Below are 18,984 nucleotides of genomic sequence, written 5' to 3'. Positions count from 1 at the left end.
TCTCCTCTCTCTGTCTCCCTCTCCTCTCTCTGTCTCCCTCTCCTCTCTCTGTCTCCCTCTCCTCTCTCTCTGTCTCCCTCTCCTCTCTCTCTGTCTCCCTCTCCTCTCTCTCTGTCTCCCTCTCCTCTCTCTCTGTCTCCCTCTCCTCTCTCTCTGTCTCCCTCTCCTCTCTCTGTCTCCCTCTCCTCTCTCTCTGTCTCCCTCTCCTCTCTCTCTGTCTCCCTCTCCTCTCTCTCTGTCTCCCTCTCCTCTCTCTCTGTCTCCCTCTCCTCTCTCTCTGTCTCCCTCTCCTCTCTCTGACTCCCTCTCCTCTCTCTCTGTCTCCCTCTCCTCTCTCTGTCTCTCTCTCTCTCCCTCTCTCTCTCTCTCTCTCCCTCTCTCCTATCTCTCTCCCTCTCTCCTCTCTCTCTCCCTCTCTCCTGTCCCTCTCCCTCTCTCCTGTCCCTCTCCTCTCTCTCGCTCCCTCTCCTCTCTCTCGCTCCCTCTCCTCTCTCTCGCTCCCTCTCCTCTTTCTCTCTCTCCCTCTCCTCTCGCTACCTCTCCTCTCTCTACCTCTCCTCTCTCTTCTTCCTTCTCTCTCTCTCTCTCCCTCTCCTCTCTCTCTCCCTCTCCTCTCTCTCTCCCTCTCCTCTCTCTCTCTCTCCCTCTCCTCTCTCTCTCTCTCCCTCACCTCTCTCTCTCTCTCCCTCCCTCTCTTCACTCTCCTCTCGCTCTCTCCCTCTCCTTTCTCTCTCCATCTCCTCTCTCTCTCTCCTCTCTCCCTGTCTCCTCTCTCTCTCCCTGTCTCCTCTCTCTCTCCCTGTCTCCTCTCTGTCCCTCTCCTCTCTCTCTGTTCCTCTCCTCGCTCTCCCTCTCCTCTCTTTCTCTCCATCTCCTTTCTCTCTCTTCCTCTCCTTTCTCTGTCTCCCTCCCTTTCCTCTGTCTCCCTCCCTTTCCTCTGTCTCCCTCCCTTTCCTCTGTCTCCCTCCCTTTCCTCTGTCTCCCTCCCTTTCCTCTCTCTCCCTCCCTCTTCTCTCTCTCCTTCCCTCTCCTCTCTCTCCTTCCCTCTCCTCTCTCTCTCTCCCTCCCCTCTCTCTCTCCCTCCCTCTCCTCTCTCTCTCCCTCTCCTCTCTCTCTCCCTCCCTCTCCTCTCTCTCCCTCCCTCTCCTCTCTCTCTCTCCCTCTCCTCTCTCTCTCTCTCCCTCTCCTCTCTCTCTCTCCCTCTCCTCTCTCTCACTCCCTCTCCCCTCTATCACTCCCTCTCTTCTCTCTCCCTCTCTTCTCTCTCCCTCTCCTCTCTTCTCTCTCCCTCTCCTCTCTTCTCTCTCCCTCTCCTCTCTCTCTCTCCCTCTCCTCTCTCTCTCCCTCTCCTCTCTCTCTCCCTCTCCTCTCTCTCTCCCTCTCCTCTCTCTCTCCCTCTCCTCTCTCTCTCCCTCTCCTCTCTCTCTCCCTCTCCTCTCTCTCACTCCCTCTCTTCTCTCTCTTCCTCTCGCCTCTCTCTCTCCCTCTCTCCCTCTCCTCTATCTCTCTATCTCTCCTTTCTCTCTCTCCTCTCTCCTTTCTCTCTCCCTCTCCTCTCTCTCCTCTCTCCTTTCTCTCTCTCTCCCTCTCCTCTCTCTGTCTGTCTCTCCTCTCTCTCCCTCTCCTCTCTCTGTCTGTCTCTCCTCTGTCAGTCTCTCTCTGTCTCTCTCCTCTCTCTCCCACTCCTCTCTCTCTCTCCCTCCCTCTCCCTCCCTCTCCTCTCCCTTTCTCCCTCTCCTCTCTCCCCTTATCTCTACCCCCCTCTCCTCGCTCCCTCTCCTCTCTCTCCCCCTCTCCTCTCTCTCTCTCCCTTTCCTCTCTCTCCCTCTCCTCTCTCTCTCTCCCTCTCCTCTCTCTCTCTCCCTCTCCTCTCTCTCTCTCCCTCTTTCCCTCTCCTCTCTCTCTCTCCCTCACTTATCTCTACCCCTCTCTTCTCTCTCTTCCTCTCCTCACTGTCTCCCTCTCTCTTTTCTCTCTCCCTCTCCTATATCTGTCCCTCTCTCCTCTCCTCTCCCTCTCCTAACTCTCCCTCCCTCTCCTCTCCATCCCTTTTCTCTCCCTTCCTCTCCTCTCCCTCCCTCTCCTCTCTCCCTCCCTCTCCTCTCTCGTTCCCTCTCCTCTCTCGTTCCCTCTCCTCTGTCCCTCCCTCTCTTCTCTCCCTCCCTCTCTCCCTCTCCTCTCTCTCTCCCTCTCTCTCTCTCTCCTCTCTCTCTCCCTCTCCTCTCTCCCTACCTCTCCTCTCTCCCTACCTCTCCTCTCTCCCTACCGCTCCTCTCTCCCTCCCTCTCCGTTCTCCCTCCCTCTCCTCTCTCTCTGTCTCCCTCTCCTCTCTCTCTGTCTCCCTCTCCTCTCTCTGTCTCCCTCTCCTCTCTCTGTCTCCCTCTCCTCTATCTGTCTCCCTCTCCTCTCTCTGTCTCCCTCTCCTCTCTCTGTCTCCTTCTCTTCTCTCTCTGTCTCCCTCTCCTCTCTCTCTGTCTCCCTCTCCTCTCTCTCTGTCTCCCTCTCCTCTCTCTCTGTCTCCCTCTCCTCTCTCTCTGTCTCCCTCTCCTCTCTCTCTGTCTCCCTCTCCTCTCTCTCTGTCTCCCTCTCCTCTCTCTCTGTCTCCCTCTCCTCTCTCTCTGTCTCCCTCTCCTATCTCTCTGTCTCCCTCTCCTATCTCTCTCTGTCTCCCTCTCCTCTCTCTCTGTCTCCCTCTCCTCTCTCTCTGTGTCCCTCTCTTCTCTCTCTGTCTCCCTCTCCTCTCTCTCTGTCTCCCTCTCCTCTCTCTCTGTCTCCCTCTCCTCTCTCTCTGTCTCCCTCTCCTCTCTCTCTCTCTCCCTCTCCTCTCTCTCTGTCTCCCTCTCCTCTCTCTCTGTCTCCCTCTCCTCTCTCTGTCTCCCTCTCCTCTCTCTCTGTCTCCCTCTCCTCTCTCTCTGTCTCCCTCTCCTCTCTCTCTGTCTCCCTCTCCTCTCTCTGTCTCCCTCTCCTCTCTCTGTCTCCCTCTCCTCTCTCTGTCTCTCTCTCTCTCCCTCTCTCTCTCTCTCTCTCCCTCTCCTTTCTCTCTCCCTCTCTCCTCTCTCTCTCCCTCTCTCCTGTCCCTCTCCCTCTCTCCTGTCCCTCTCCTCTCTCTCGCTCCCTCTCCTCTCTCTCGCTCCCTCTCCTCTACCTCTGTCCCTCTCCTCTTTCTCTCTCTCCCTCTCCTCTCTCTACCTCTCCTCTCTCTACCTCTCCTCTCTCTACCTCTCCTCTCTCTTCTTCCTTCTCTCTCTCTCTCTCCCTCTCCTCTCTCTCTCCCTTTCCTCTCTCTCTCTCTCCCTCTCCTCTCTCTCTCTCTCCCTCTCTTCACTCTCCTCTCGCTCTCTCCCTCTCCTTTCTCTCTCCATCTCCTCTCTCTCTCTCCTCTCTCCCTGTCTCCTCTCTCTCTCCCTGTCTCCTCTCTCTCTCCCTGTCTCCTCTCTGTCCCTCTCCTCTCTCTCTGTTCCTCTCCTCGCTCTCCATCTCCTCTCTTTCTCTCCATCTCCTTTCTCTCTCTTCCTCTCCTTTCTCTCTCTCCCTCTCCTCTGTCTCCCTCACTTTCCTCTCTCTCCCTCCTCCCCTCTCTCCTTCCCTCCCCTCTCTCCTTCCCTCTTCTCTCTCTCCTTCCCTCTCCTCTCTCTCTCTCCCTCCCCTCTCTCTCTCCCTCCCTCTCCTCTCTCTCTCCCTCCCTCTCCTCTCTCTCCCTCCCTCTCCTCTCTCTCTCTCCCTCTCCTCTCTCTCTCTCTCCCTCTCCTCTCTCTCCCTCTCCTCTCTCTCACTCCCTCTCCCCTCTATCACTCCCTCTCTTCTCTCTCCCTCTCTTCTCTCTCCCTCTCCTCTCTTCTCTCTCCCTCTCCTCTCTCTCCCTCTCCCTCTCCCTCTCCTCTCTCTCTCCCTCTCCTCTCTCTCTCCCTCTCCTCTCTCTCTCCCTCTCCTCTCTCTCTCTCCCTCTCCTCTCTCTCACTCCCTCTCCTCTCTCACTCCCTCTCCTCTCTCACTCCCTCTCCTCTCTCACTCCCTCTCCTCTCTCTCACTCCCTCTCTTCTCCTTCCCTGTCTTCTCTCTCCCTCTCTTCTCTCTCTTCCTCTCGCCTCTCTCTCTCCCTCTCTCCCTCTCCTCTATCTCTCTATCTCTCCTTTCTCTCTCTCTCTCCTCTCTCCTTTCTCTCTCCCTCTCCTCTCTCTCCTCTCTCCTTTCTCTCTCTCTCCCTCTCCTCTCTCTGTCTGTCTCTCCTCTCTCTCCCTCTCCTCTCTCTGTCTGTCTCTCCTCTGTCAGTCTCTCTGTCTCTCTCCTCTCTCTCCCTCCCTCTCCCTCCCTCTCCTCTCCCTTTCTCCCTCTCCTCTCTCCCCTTATCTCTACCCCCCTCTCCTCGCTCCCTCTCCTCTCTCTCCCCCTCTCCTCTCTCTCCCTTTCCTCTCTCTCCCTCTCCTCTCTCTCTCCCTTTCCTCTCTCTCCCTCTCCTCTCTCTCTCCCTTTCCTCTCTCTCCCTCTCCTCTCTCTCTCTCCCTCTCCTCTCTCTCTCTCCCTCTCCTCTCTCTCTCTCCCTCTCTTTCCCTCTCCTCTTTCTCTCTCCCTCACTTATCTCTACCCCTCTCTTCTCTCTCTTCCTCTCCTCACTGTCTCCCTCTCTCTTTTCTCTCTCCCTCTCCTATATCTGTCCCTCTCCCTCCCTCTCCTCTCCCTCTCCTAACTCTCCCTCCCTCTCCTCTCCATCCCTTTTCTCTCCCTTCCTCTCCTCTCCCTCCCTCTCCTCTCTCCCTCCCTCTCCTCTCTCGTTCCCTCTCCTCTCTCGTTCCCTCTCCTCTCTCCCTCCCTCTCTTCTCTCCCTCCCTCTCTCCCTCTCCTCTCTCTCTCCCTCTCTCTCTCTCTCTCCCTCTCCTCTCTCTCTCCCTCTCCTCTCTCCCTACCTCTCCTCTCTCCCTACCTCTCCTCTCTCCCTACCTCTCCTCTCTCCCTCCCTCTCCTCTCTCCCTCTCTCTTCTCTCTCCCTCTCTCTTCTTCCCTCTCCTCTCCCTCCGTCTCCTCTCCCTCCGTCTTCTCTCTCTCCCTCTCCTCTCCCTCCGTCTTCTCTCCCTCCGTCTTCTCTCTCTCCCTCTCCTCTCTCCCTCCTTCTCCTCTTTCCCTTCTCTCTCCCTCCATCTCCTCTCTCCCTCCATCTCCTCTCTCCCTCTCTTCTCTCCCTCCCTTTCCTCTCTCTCCCTCTCCTCTCTTCCCCTCTCTTCTCTCCCACTCTCTTCTCTCTCTCTCCCTCTCCTTTCTCTCTCCCTCTCCTCTCTCTCTCCTCTCTCTCCGTCTCCTCAATCTCTCTCCCTCTCCTCAATCTCTCTCCCTCTCCTCTCTCTCTCTCCCTCCCTCTCACTCCTCTCTCCCTCCCTTTCCTCTCCTCTCTCCCACCCTCTCCTCTCTCCTTCCCTCTCATCTCTCCCTCCCTCTCATCTCTCCCTCCCTCTTCATCTCTCCCTCTCCTCTCTCTCTCTCCCTCTCCTTTATCTCTCTCCTCCCTCTCCTCTCTCTGCCTCCCTCTCCTCTCTCTCCTCTCTCTCCCTCCCTCGCTTCTCTCTCCCTCCCTCGCTTCTCTCTCCCTCCCTCTCCTCTCTCTCCTCTCTCTCCCTCTCTCTCCTCTCTCTCCCTCCCTCTCCTCTCTCTCCCTCTTTCTCCTCCCTCTCCCTCTTTCTCCTCTCTCTCCCTCCCTCTCCTCTCTCTCCCTCCCTCTCCTTTCTCTCCCTCCCTCTTCTGTCTCTCCTTCCCTCTTTTCTCTCCCTTTTCTCCTCTCCCTCTGTCCCTCGCCTCTCCCTCTGTCCCGCTCCTCTCTCCCTCCCTCCCACTCCTCTCTCTCTTTCTCCTCTCTCTCTCTCTCTCCTCTCTTTCCCTCTCTCCCTCTCTCCTCTCTGTTCCTCTCCTCGCTCTCCCTCTCATTTCTCTCTCTCCCTCTCCTCTGTCTACCTCCCTCTCCTCTGTCTACCTCCCTCTCCTCTGTCTCCCTCCCTCTCCTCTCTCTCCCTCCCTCTCCTTTCTCTCCCTCCCTCTCCTCTGTCTCCCTCCCTCTCCTCTCTCCCACTCTCTCCTCTCTCTCCCTCCCTCTCCTCTCTCTCCCTTCCTCTCCTCTCTCACTCCCTCTCCTCTCTCACTCCCTCTCCTCTCTCTCCCTCCCTCTCCTCTCCTCTCTCCCTCCCTCTCCTCTCCCTCCCTCTCCTTTCTCTCTCTCTCTCTCTCTCCCTCTCTCTCTCTCTCCCTCTCCTCTCTCTCTCTCCCTCTCCTCTTTTTCTCACCCTCTCCTTTCGTCCCTATCCTCTCTCTTCCTCTCTTCTCTCGCTTCCTCTCTCCTCTCTCTCTCCCTCTGTTTCACTCTCCTCTCTCTGTCTCCCTCTCCTCTCTCTGTCTCACTCTCGTCTCTCTCCCTCTCCTCTTTCTCTCTCTCCCTCTCCTCTTTCTCTCTCTCCCTCTCCCCCTCTCCTCTCTCTCTCCCCCTCTCCTCTCTCTCTCTCCCTCTCCTCTCTCTCTCTCCCCTCTCTCTCTCTCTCCCCTCTCTCTCCCTCTCCCCTCTCTCTCCCTCTCCTCTCTCTCTCCCTCTCCTCTCTCTTCTCTCTCCTCTCTCTCTCCTTCTCTCTCCCTCTCCTCTCACTCTCCTCTCTCTCTCCCTCTCTTCTCTCTCCCCCCCTCTATCTCTCTCTCTCCCTCTCCTCTCTCTCCTTACCTCTCCCTCCCTCTCCTCTCTCTCTCTCCCTCTCCCTCTCCTCTCTCCCTCCCTTATCTGTACCCCCCTCTCCTCTCTCTCCTTCTCCTCTCTCTCCCTCTCCTCTCTCTCCCCTTCTCTCTCCCTCTCCTCTCTCTCTCCCTCTCTCTCCCTCTCTCTCTCCCTCTCCTCTCTCTCCCTCTCCTCTCTCTACCTCTCCTCTCTCTCTCCCTCTCCTCTCTCTCTCCCTCTCCTCTCTCTCTCCCTCTCCTCTCTCTCTCCTTCTCCTCTCTCCTCTCTCTCTCTCCCTCTCTCTCCCTCTCTCTCCCTCTCTCTCCCTTTCCTCTCTCTCCCTTTCCTCTCTCTCTCTCCTCTCTCTCTCCCTCTCCTGTCTCTCTCTCCCTCTCCTCCCTCTCCCTCTCCTCCCTCTCCCTCTCCTCTCTCTCCTTCTCCTCTCTCTCTCCCTCTCCTCTCTCTCCCTCTCCACTCTCTCTCCCTCTCCTCTCTCCCTCTCCTCTCTCTCTCCCTCTCCTCTCTCTCCCTCTCCTCTCTCTCTCCCTCTTCTCCCTCTCTCTCCCTCACTTACCTCTACCCCTCTCTTCTCTCTCTTCCTCTCCTCACTGTCTCCCTCTCTCTTTTCTCTCTCCCTATCTATCTCTCCCTCTCCTATATCTGTCCCTCTCCTAACTCTCCCTCCCTCTCCTCTCCCTCTCCTCTCCATCCCTTTTCTCTCCCTCCCTCTCCTCTCTCGTTCCCTCTCCTCTCTCCCTACCTCTCCTCTCTCCCTACCGCTCCTCTTTCCCTCCCTCTCCTCTCTCCCTCTCTCTTCTTCCCTCTCCTCTCTCTCCTTCTCTCTCTCCCTCTCCTCTCTCCCTCCCTCTCCTCTTTCCCTCCATCTTCTCTCTCCCTCCATCTCCACTCTCCCTCCATCTCCTCTCTCCCTCCCTCTCTTCTCTCTCTCTTTCCGTCTCCTCTCTCTCTTTCCGTCTCCTCTCTCTCTCTCTCCGTCTCCCCTCTCTCTCCCCCTCTCCTCTCTCTCTCTCCTTCTCCTCTCTCTCTTCTCTCTCTCCCTCCCTCTCCTCTCCCTCCCTCTCCTCTCTCTCTCTCTCTCCCTCCCTCTCCTCTCTCCCCCTCTCCTCTCTCCCCCTCTCCTCTCTCTCCCTCTCCTCTCTCTCCCTCTCCTCTCTCTCCCTCTCCTCTCTCTCCCTCTCCTCTCTCTCCCTCTCCTCTCTCCCTCTCCTCTCTCTCCCTCTCCTCTCTTTCTGTCCTCTCTCTCTCTCTCCTCTCTCTCTCCCTCTCCTCTCTCTCTCTCCCTCTCCTCTCCTCTCTCTCTCCCTCTCCTCTCTCTCTCCCTCTCCTCTCTCTCTCCCTCTCCTCTCTCTCTCCCTCTCCTCTCTCTCTCCCCCTCTCTCTACCTCTCCTCACTCTCTCTCCCTCTCTTCTCTCTCTCCCTCCCACTCCTCTCTCCCTCCCTTTCCTCTCTCCCTCCCTCCCACTCCTCTCTCCCTCCCTTTCCTCTCTCCCTCCCTTTCCTCTCTCCCTCCCTTTCCTCTCTCTCTCCCTTTTCTCTCTCCCACCCTCTCCTCTCTCCCTCCCTCCCCCTCCTCTCTCTCTCTCTCCTCCCTCTCCTTTCTCTGCCTCCTTCTCTCTCTCTCTCCTTCCTTCTCCTCTCTCTCCTTCCCTCTCCTCCCCTCTCCTCTCTCTCCTTCCCTCTCCACCCTCTCCCTCCCTCTCCTCTCTCTCCCTCCCTCTCCTCTCTCTCCCTCCCTCTCCTCTCTCTCCCTCCCTCTCCTCTCTCTCCCTCCCTCCCTCTCCTCTCTCCCTCCCTCTCCTCTCTCCCTCCCTCTCCTCTCTCTCCCTCCTTCTCCCTCTCTCCCCCTCTCCTCTCTCTCCCTCCCACTCCTCTCTCTCCCTCCCTCTCCTGTCTCCCTCCCTCTCCTCTTCCTCTGTCCCTCGCCTCTCCCTCTGTCCCTCTCCTCTCTCTCTCCCTCTGTCTCTCTCTCCTCCTCTCTTTCTCTCCTCCTCTCTTTCTCTCTCTCCCTCTCTCCTCTCTGTCCCTCTGCTCTCTCTGTTCCTCTCCTCGCTCTCCCTCTCATTTCTCTCTCTCCCCTCCTCTGTCTCCCTCCCTCTCCTCTGTCTCCCTCCCTCCCTCTCCTCTCTCTCCCTTCCTCTCCTCTCTCTCCCTACCTCTCCTCTCTCTCCCTCCCTCTCCTCTCTCTCCCTCCCTCTCCTCTCTCTCCCTCCCTCTCCTCTCTCTCCCTCCCTCTCCTCTCTCTCCCTCCCTCTCCTCTCTCTCCCTCCCTCTCCTCTCTCTCCCTCCCTCTCCTCTCTCTCCCTCCCTCTCCTCTCTCTCCCTCCCTCTCCTCTCTCTCTCTCCCTCCCTCTCCTCTCTCTCCCTCCCTCTCCTCTCTCTCCCTCTCTCTCGCTCCCTGTCCTCTCTCTCCCTCCCTGTCCTCTCTCTCCCTCCCTCTCCTTTCTCTCCCTCCCTCTCATTTTGTACTATTATAAAGTCTTTAGTTTTTACTTTCATGTTTTATGTGTACAAAAATATGTATCACTATGTAATGCTCTTGTGAATATTGTAAATAATGTAAAGAATACCCAATGAAAATTGGAATAAAGGAATTATTATTATTATTATTATTACTCTCCTCTCTCTCTCTCCCTCTCCTCTTTGTCTGTCCCCCTCATCTCAGTCCCCCTCATCTCAGTCCCCCTCCTCTCTCTCCCTATCTTCTTTATCCCTCTCTTCTCTCTCTTCCTCTCTCCTCTCTCTCTCCCTCTGTCTCACTGTCCTCTCTCAGTCGCACTCTCCTCCCTCTGTCTCTCTCCTCTCTCTGTCTCACTCTCTTCTCTCTGTCTCACTCTCCTCTCTCTCATCCTCTATCCCTCTCCCCCTCTCCTCTCTCTCTCCCCCTCTCCTCTCTCTCTCCCCCTCTCCTGTCTCTCTCTCTCTCTCTCCCTGTCTGTCTCTCCCTCTCCTCTCTCTCTCTCCCTCTCCTCTCTCTCTCTCCCTCGTCTCTCCCTCTCCTCTCTCTCTCTCTCTCCTCTCTCTCTCTCCCCTCTCTCTCTCCCTCTCCCCTCTCTCTCTCCCTCTCCCTCTCTCTCTCCCTCTCCCCTCTCTCTCTCCCTCTCCCCCCTCTCTCTCCCTCTCCCCTCTCTCTCTCCCTCTCCCCTCTCTCTCTCCCTCTCCCCTCTCTCTCTCCCTCTCCCCTCTCTCTCTCCCTCTCCCCTCTCTCTCTCCCTCTCCCCTCTCTCTCTCCCTCTCCCCTCTCTCTTTCCATCTCCCCTCTCTCTCTCCATCTCCCCTCTCTCTCCCTCTCCCCTCTCTCTCTCTCTCCCTCTCCTCCCTCTCTCTCCCTCTCTTCTCTCCCCCTCACCTCTCTCTCTCCCTCTCCTCTATCCCTCTCCTTTCCTCTATCCCTCTCCTCTCTCTCCCACTCTCTCTCTCTCCTTCTCTCCCTCTCCTCTCTCCCCCTCTTTTCTCTCTCTGTCCCTCTCTCTTCTCTCTCTCTCTCCCTCTCCTCTCTCTCTCTCTCCGTCTCCTCTCTCTCTCTCCGTCTCCTCTCTCTCTCCCTCTCCTATCTCTCTCTCACTCTCTTCTCTATCTCTCCCTCTCCTCTGTCTCCCTCCCTCTCCGCTCTCTACCTCCCTCTCTCTCTCTCCCTCCCTCCCTCCCTCCCTCTCTCTCCTCTCTCTCCTTCCCTCTCCTCTCTCTCCCTCTCTTCTCTCCCCCTCTCTTCTCTCTCTCTCACTCTCCTCTCTCTCTCTCCTCTCTCTCTCTCTCCCTCCCTCCCTCCATCTCTCCTCTCTCTCTATCTCTCTCCCTCTCCTATCTCCCTCTCCTCACTCTCCCTCTCTCTCCCTCTCCTCTCTCTCTCTCCCTCCCACTCCTCTCCTCTCTCTCTCCCTTTCCTCTCCCCCTCCATCTCCTCTCTCCCACTCTCTCGTCTCTCCCTCTCTCTCACTCTATCTCCCTCCCTCTCCTCTCTCCCTCCCTCTCCTCTCTCCCTCCCTCTCCTCTCTCCCTCCCTCTCCTCTCCCTCTGTCCCTCTCCTCTCTCTCCCTCCTCTCTCCCTCCTCTCTCCCTCTTCTCTCTCTCCCTCTCTTCTCTCTCCCTCTCCTCCTGCTCCCTCTCCTCCCTCTCCCTCCCTCTCCTCTCTCTCTTTCTCCTCCTCTCTTTCTCTCTCTCCTCTCTGTCCCTCTGCTCTCTCTCTGTTCCTCTCCTTGCTCTCCCTCTCATTTCTCTCTCTCCCTCTCCTCTGTCTCCCTCCCTCTCCTCTCTCTCCCTCCCTCTCCTCTCTCTCCCTCCCTCTCCTCTCTCTCCCTCCCTCTCCTCTCTCTCCCTCCCTCTCCTCTCTCTCTCCCTCCCTCTCCTCTCTCTCTCTCTCTCCCTCCCTCTCCTCTCTCTCTCTCCCTCTCCCTCTCCTCTCTCTCCCTCTCTTCTCTATCTCTCTCTTCCTCTCTCCTCTCTCTCTCCCTCTGTCTCACTCTCCTCTCTCTGTGTTACTCTCCTCTCACTTTCTCTCACTCTCCTCCTCTCTCCCTCTTCCCCTCTCCTCTCTCTCTCTCCCCCTCTCCTCTCTCTCCCTCCCTCTCCTCTCTCTCCCTCCCTCTCCTCTCTCCCTCCCTCTCCTCTCTCTCCCTCCCTCTCCTCTCTCTCCCTCCCTCTCCTCTCTCTCCCTCCCTCTCCTCTCTCTCTCTCCCTCTCCCTCTCCTCTCTCTCCCTCTCTTCTCTATCTCTCTCTTCCTCTCTCCTCTCTCTCTCCCTCTGTCTCACTCTCCTCTCTCTGTGTTACTCTCCTCTCACTTTCTCTCACTCTCCTCCTCTCTCCCTCTTCCCCTCTCCTCTCTCTCTCTCCCCCTCTCCTCTCTCTCTCCCCCTCTCTTCTCTCTCTCCCCCCCTCTCTCTCCCCTTCTCTCTCTCTCTCCTCTCTCTCTCTCTCTCCTCTCTCTCTCCCTCTCCCCCCTCTCTCTCCCTCTCCCCTCTCTCTCTCCCTCTCCCCTCTCTCTCTCTCCCTCTCCTCTCTCTCTCTCCCTCTACTCTCTCTCTCCCTCTCCTCTCTCTCTCCCTCTCCTCTCTCTCTCCCTCTCCTTTCTCTCCCTCTCTCCTCTCTCTCCCTCTCTTTCTCTCCCTCTCCTCTCTCCTCCCTTTCTCTCACTTTCCTTTCTCTCACTTTCCTCTCTCCCTCCCTTTCCTCTCTCCCTCCCTTTCCTCTCTCTCTCCCTTTCCTCTCTCCCACCCTCTCCTCTCTCCCTCCCTCCCCCTCATCTCTCTCTCTCTCCTCCCTCTCCTTTCTCTGCCTCCTTCTCCTCTCTCTCCTTCCTTCTCCTCTCTCTTCTTCCCTCTCCTCCCCTCTCCTCTCTCTCCTTCCCTCTCCACCCTCTCCCTCCCTCTCCTCTCTCTCCCTCCCTCTCCTCTCCCTCCCTCTCCTCTCTCTCCCTCCCTCTCCTCTCTCTCCCTCCCTCTCCTCTCTCCCTCCCTCTCCTCTCTCTCCCTCCTTCTCCCTCTCTCCCCCTCTCCTCTCTCCCCCTCTCCTCTCTCTCCCTCCCACTCCTCTCTCTCCCTCCCTCTCCTGTCTCCCTCCCTCTCCTCTTCCTCTGTCCCTCGCCTCTCCCTCTGTCCCTCTCCTCTCTCTCTCCCTCTGTCTCTCTCTCCTCCTCTCTTTCTCTCTGCTCTCTGCTCTCTCTGTTCCTCTCCTCGCTCTCCCTCTCATTTCTCTCTCTCCCCTCCTCTGTCTCCCTCCCTCTCCTCTGTCTCCCTCCCTCCCTCTCCTCTCTCTCCCTTCCTCTCCTCTCTCTCCCTTCCTCTCCTCTCTCTCCCTACCTCTCCTCTCTCTCCCTCCCTCTCCTCTCTCTCCCTCCCTCTCCTCTCTCTCCTTCCCTCTCCTCTCTCTCCTTCCCTCACCTCTCTCTCCCTCCCTCTCCTCTCTCTCTCTCCCTCCCTCTCCTCTCCCTCCCTCCCTCTCCTCTCTCTCCCTTCCTCTCCTCTCTCTCCCTACCTCTCCTCTCTCTCCCACTCCTCTCTCTCTCTCCCTCTCCTCTCTCTCTCTCTCCTCTCCTCTCTCTCCTCTCTCTCCCTCCCTCTCCTCTCTCTCTCTCCCTCCCTCTCCTCTCCCTCCCTCCCTCTCCTCTCTCTCCCTTCCTCTCCTCTCTCTCCCTACCTCTCCTCTCTCTCCCCACTCCTCTCTCTCTCTCCACTCCCCTCTCTCTCTCTCCTCTATCTCTCTCCTCTCTCTCCCTCCCCCTCTCTCCCTCCCTCTCCTCTCTCTCTCTCCCTCCCTCTCCTCTCCCTCCCTCCCTCTCCTCTCTCTCCCTTCCTCTCCTCTCTCTCCCTACCTCTCCTCTCTCTCCCACTCCCCTCTCTCTCTCCCTCTCCCCTCTCCCCTCTCTCTCTCCCTCTCCCCTCTCTCTTTCCATCTCCCCTCTCTCTCTCCATCTCCCGTCTCTCTCTCCATCTCCCCTCTCTCTCTCTCTCCCTCTCCCCTCTCTCTCTCTCTCCCTCTCCTCTCTCTCTCTCCCTCTCTTCTCTCTCCCTCACCTCTCTCTCTCCCTCTCCTCTATCCCTCTCCTTTCCTCTATCCCTCTCCTCTCTCTCCCACTCTGTCTCTCTCCTTCTCTCCCTCCTTTTCTCTCTCCCTCTCCTCTCTCTCCCTCTTTTCTCTCTCTGTCCCTCTCTCTTCTCTCTCTCTCTCCCTCTCCTCCCTCTCTCTCTCTCTCTCTCCGTCTCCTCTCTCTCTCTCCGTCTCCTCTCTCTCTCCCTCTCCTATCTCTCTCTCACTCTCTTCTCTATCTCTCCCTCTCCTCTGTCTCCCTCCCTCTCCGCTCTCTACCTCCCTCTCTCTCTCTCTCTCCCTCTCTCTCTCCCTCCCTCTCCTCTCTCTCCCTCCCTCCCTCTCCTCTCTCTCCCTCTCTTCTCTCCCCCTCTCTTCTCTCTCTCTCCCTCTCCTCTCTCTCTCTCTCTCTCCCTCTCCTCTCTCTCTCTCTCTCTCCCTCCCTCCATCTCTCCTCTCTATCTCTCTCCCTCTCCTCTCTCCCTCTCCTCACTCTCACTCTCTCTCCCTCTCCTCTCTCTCTCTCCCTCCCACTCCTCTCTCCCTCCCTTTCCTCTCCTCTCTCTCTCCCTTTCCTCTCCCCCTCCATCTCCTCTCTCCCACTCTCTCCTCTCTCCCTCTCTCTCCCTCTCTCTCCTCTCTCCCTCCCTCTCCTCTCTCCCTCCCTCTCCTCTCTCCCTCCCTCTCCTCTCTCCCTCCCTCTCCTCTCCCTCTGTCCCTCTCCTCTCTCTCCCTCCTCTCTCCCTCTTCTCTCTCTCCCTCTCTTCTCTCTCCCTCTCCTTCTCCTCCTGCTCCCTCTCCTCCCTCTCCCTCCCTCTCCTCTCTCTCTCCTCCTCTCTTTCTCTCTCTCCTCTCTGTCCCTCTGCTCTCTCTCTGTTCCTCTCCTTGCTCTCCCTCTCATTTCTCTCTCTCCCTCTCCTCTGTCTCCCTCCGTCTCCTCTCTCTCCCTCCCTCTCCTCTCCCTCCCTCTCCTCTCTCTCCCTCCCTCTCCTCTTTCTCCCTCCCTCTCCTCTCTCTCTCTCCCTCTCCCTCTACCTCTCCCTCTACCTCTCCCTCTACCTCTCTCCCTCTCTTCTCTATCTCTCTCTTCCTCTCTCCTCTCTCTCTCCCTCTGTCTCACTCTCCTCTCTCTGTGTCACTCTCCTCTCTCTGTCTCACTTTCTCTCACTCTCTTCCTCTCTCCCTCTGCCCCTCTCCTCTCTCTCTCTCCCCCTCTCCTCTCTCTCTCCCCCTCTCTTCTCTCTCTCCCCCTCTCTCTCTCCCCTTCTCTCTCTCTCCCCTTCTCTCTCTCTCCTCTCTCTCTCCCTCTCCCCCCCTCTCTCCCTCTCCCCCCTCTCTCTCCCTCTCCCCCCTCTCTCTCCCTCTCCCCTCTCTCTCTCTCCCTCTCCCCTCTCTCTCTCTCCCTCTCCTCTCTCTCTCTCCCTCTCCTCTCTCTCTCCCTCTCCTCTCTCTCTCCCTCTCTCTCTCTCCCTCTCCTTTCTCTCCCTCTCTCCTCTCTTTCTCTCCCTCTCTCTCCCTCTCCTCTCTCCTTCTCCCTTTCTCTCACTTTCCTTTCTCTCACTTTCCTCTCTCTCTCCCTCTCTCATTCTCCCTCTCCTCTCTCTCTCCCTGTCTTCCTCTCTCCCTCTCCTCTCTCTCTTCCTCTCTCTCCCTCTCTCTCTCCCTCTCCTCTCTCTCTTCCTCTCTCTCTCTCCCTCTCCTCTCTCTCTCTCTCTCTCTCTCTCCCCTACTATCCTTTTCTATTCCTACCCCCCTTTAATATATGTACCCCTACTCCTATTTCTATTCCGTTCCCCCCACCCCTTTTCTCTCTGTACCCCTACTCCCTTCCTCACTCCCTCTGACCCCCAACACCATTTCTCTCTCTGTAGCCCTCTCCTATCTCTCTCTCCCTCTCCTCTCTCTCTCTCCCTCTCCTCTCTCTCTCTCCCTTTCCTCTTTCTCTCCCTCCTCTATCTCTCTCCCTCTCTCTCTCTCCCTCCCTTTCCTCTCTCTCCCTCTTCTCTCTCTCCCTCTTCTCTCTCTCTCTCTTCCCCTCTCTCTCGTTCCCTCTTCCCCCTTCTCGTTCCCTCTTCCCCTCTCTCGTTCCCTCTCCCCCTCTCTCCCTCTCCCCCTCTCTCTCTCCCCCTCTCTCTCCCCCTCTCTCCGCCTCCCACTCCTCTCTCCCTCTCCGCCTCCCTCTCCTCTCTCTCTCCTCGCTCTCTCCTCTCTCTCTCCCTCACTCTGCTCTCTCTCCCTCACTCTGCTCTCTCTCTCTCCCTCCCTCTGCTCTCTCTCTCTCCCTACCTCTGCTCTCTCTCTCTCTCCCTCACTCTGCTCTCTCTCTCTCTCCCTCACTCCGCTCTCTCTCTCCCTCCCTCTGCTCTCTCTCCCCCTCCCTCTCATCTCTCCCCCTCCCTCTCATCTCCCCCTCCCTCTCATCTCTCCCTCCCTCTCATCTCTCCCTCCCTCTCCTCTCTCCCTCCCTCTCCTCTCTCCCTCCCTCTCCTCTCTCCCTCCCTCTCCTCTCTCCCTCCCTCCCTCTCCTCTCTCTCCCTCTCCTCTCTCTCTCTCCCTCTCCTCTCTCTCATCTCTCTCTCCCTCCTCTCTCTCTCTCTCATCTCTCATCTCTCCCTCTCATCTCTCTCTCATCTCTCTCCTTTTTCTTTTCTCTCTTCTCTCTCTCTCCCTCTCCCCTCTCTCTCTCCCTCTTCTCTCTCTCTCTCCCTCTTCTCTCTCTCCCTCTCCTCTCTCTCCCTCTCCTCTCTCTCTCCCTCTCCTCTCTCTCCCTCCCTCTCCTCTCTCTCCCTCCCTCTCCTCTCTCTCCCTCTCCTGTCTCTCTCTCCCTCTCCTCTCCCTCCCTCTCCTCTCTCTCCCTCCCTCTCCTCTCTCTCCCTCTCCTGTCTCTCTCTCCCTCTCCTCTCCCTCTCCTCTCTGTCTCTCCTCTCTGTCTCTCCTCTCTCTCTCCCTCTCTCTGTCTCCCTCTCCATTCTCTCTCCCTCTCCACTCTCTCTTCCTCTCTCCACTCTCTCTTCCTCTCTCCACTCTCACTTCCTCTCTCCCTCTTCCTCTCTCTTCCTCTCCTCTCTCTCTTCCTCTCTCCTCTCTCTCTTCCTCCTCTCTCTCTTCCTCTCTCTCTCCCTCTCTCCTCCTCTCTCTCTCATCTCTCTCCTCCTCTCTCTCTCATCTCTCTCATCTCTCCCTCTCATCTCTCTCTCATCTCTCTCCTTTTCTCTCTTCTCTCTCCCTCTCCCCTCTCTCTCTTCCTCTTCTCTCTCTCTCTCCCTCTTCTCTATCTCTCTCCCTCTCCTCTCTCTCTCTCCCTCTCCTCTCTCGCCCTCTCCTCTCTCGCCCTCTCCTCTCTCCCTCTCCCTCTCCTCTCTCTCCCTCCCTCTCCTCTCTCTCCCTCCCTCTCGTCTCTCTCCCTCTCCTGTCTCTCTCTCCCTCTCCTGTCTCTTTCTCTTCCTCTCCTCTCCCTCTCTTCCTCTTCCTCTCCTCTCCCTCTCTTCTCTCTCTCCCTCTCCTCTCTCTGTCTCTCCTCTCTCTCTCTCTCTCTCCCCCCCTTTGTCTCTCATCTCTCTCCTCTCTCTCCCTCTCTCTCTCTCTCCCTCTCTGTACCCCTACCCCACTTTCTCTCGGTTCCCCCATCCCTTTTCTTGTTCTCGGTCCCTCCACCCCCTTTTTTGTCCCCCACCCCGTTTTTTTTTTCTCTTGTCCCCCGACCCCCTTTTTTCGATCCTTCCATCCACTGTTCTCACCCCTGCCTCCCTTTGTCCCATTCCAGCTTCCATTTTTCCTCTTCTCCCCTCCCCTCGTCGCACCTTCTAGCTTTCGCTTTATTCAGTTTAATTGACCTTTACCTCGCCATTTTGGTGAAAGCAGGATGGAGCCGCATATTTCTTTGCCTCATCTGGGAATCCACCAAACAAGTAGTATGGAGATGACAAATTAGTTATTAGGTCATCGTGAGTGTTTGTAAACTACCCACACAATCATCCGTGTTTGACTTCAAGAACACAAGGTTATAATTTACATGTATTCACATCCTACAGGCCACGCGCCCATGCTTCCCATTTACGCTCAGGCGCTGTTGGTAGCTGGGATTCGGTACAACGTTCCCTCCCTGGCTCACGCCTGCCAGGACCACCTGGCCCGAATTATAACCCCGGAGACCTGCGCGGACCTGCTCTTCCTGGCCGACAAGTACCGCGCCCTTGAGCTTCGCGATGCGGCCCTCGAGTTTGCTGTCGCCAACGCCAGGGAGGTGACGGCCCTTGAAGCCTGGACCCAGCTCGTCACGGAACGACCGAACATCGCTGTGGACTTCTCCGTTAGGTTGGCTAACCGACGTTAGGTGCAGGAACCTCTGCATGCAAGTGTTGAAATTAGTGCCAGGAAGTTGGACCTCTTGGTTGTAGGCCCAGAAGAGAGACTTGGAAATGCTGTCTTCCTGGCGATGACCATCTAGATCTGGGCTTAGGAACGGGTAAATTAGGGTTATGAACCCACAGTAGATTCTGAGCAAGTGTAGTTCCTGTCTGAAAAAGTGTAAGAGTAGACACCACAAGTCCAACATTGCTGCTGTGACGGTATTGTGGAAATACTTGCTATGGCAGAGCCATTCAATTCTTTTACATGCTGTTTTTTGTGTACATGAAAATGTATATAATACAGGTACGTAGGGTGTGTGTGTGTGTGTGTGTGTGTGTGTACGCGCGCTCCATGTGTGCTCGTGTGTGAATAAGAGCACATCAGAAATCTAGTCCCCCATTCTATACTCATATTTAGGTATTATGTTGGGATTATGAAAGATTCCTTTCCCATTTTCTTGTGTTTAAATGATTAATGGTACACTCTTTATGCTATGGGCAATAGTTACGGCCCATCCCCCACCCCTTGACACAGGAGCTTTTATTGATTTTGTACTTGAAATGAAAATAGAGGTAGATGGAGGGGAGTTGTCTCTGAAAGTTTGTTGGTTTGTATGAAAATATGTAAGTGTGCATGTTGGATGTAAATAACAAATGGGTGTTTACTCGCTGTGTTTATATCTTTGGATGAGATTTAATGTATTTTTATTGATTCATTTTCAATCTACCTTCCCAACAATTGGTAAATGGTGCAGTTTGCCTCAAGAGTGGCGTGAAAGGGTGAAGCAAATTGTCCTAAAAATATCAGTCATTTACAGGTGTAGAAAGGGACTGCGCGTATGGAAAGGTCTCCATCCACTAGATTTTGTTCAGGCCAAGTGCAAACGATTGTATGGAGATGTGGTGGATAGTGGTTGTGTGGAGCTCGTGAGGAGTAGGATTTAGTTAGATTTGATACCTCACGTTTCGGGTCAGCATAAAGCATTTTTTTTCTTGTATATAATTTTTTCTTTGAAAGCAGGTACTGACTGACGTATGTGTGAGCGCGTGTACACACATACACACTTGTATACGCACACGTGTCCTTGGCACTACTTTCATTCATGTTATTGAAAAAGAATCTGAACAGATATAAGCGTGCAAACGCCAAACTTGGGGTAAAAGGCATCCAGACACCCACATGGGCAGACGAGTCCACACACGCACAACACGGGCGCACAAGTCCGCACAACACGGGCGCACAAGTCCGCACACGCACAACACGGGCGCACAAGTCCGCACACGCACAACACGGGCGCACAAGTCCGCACACGCACAACACGGGCGCACAAGTCCGCACACGCACAACACGGGCGCACAAGTCCGCACACGCACAACACGGGCGCACAAGTCCGCACATGCGCAGGCACGGGCT

At 56.4% G+C, this 18,984-nt stretch overlaps 1 protein-coding gene across 1 annotated transcript in view; it reads left to right on the top strand.

The window, feature by feature from the left end:
- LOC143037788 (speckle-type POZ protein-like) overlaps positions 1-17,554 on the top strand; it is a 26,237-nt gene extending 8,683 nt beyond the window's left edge. The window contains exon 2 of the mRNA XM_076206341.1: positions 17,253-17,554. Coding sequence (XP_076062456.1) covers positions 17,253-17,554 — 302 coding nt within the window. The remainder of the gene's footprint in view (positions 1-17,252) is intronic.
- Positions 17,555-18,984: the final 1,430 nt, after the last annotated feature.

The sequence above is a fragment of the Oratosquilla oratoria genome, chromosome 23 (genome assembly GCF_046742065.1).
Source record: "Oratosquilla oratoria isolate Oo_2021 chromosome 23, ASM4674206v1, whole genome shotgun sequence".
NCBI lineage: Eukaryota > Metazoa > Arthropoda > Malacostraca > Stomatopoda > Squillidae > Oratosquilla > Oratosquilla oratoria.
The sequence above is the reverse complement of the archived record's forward strand: the minus strand, read 5'-3'. Positions and strand labels throughout refer to the sequence as shown.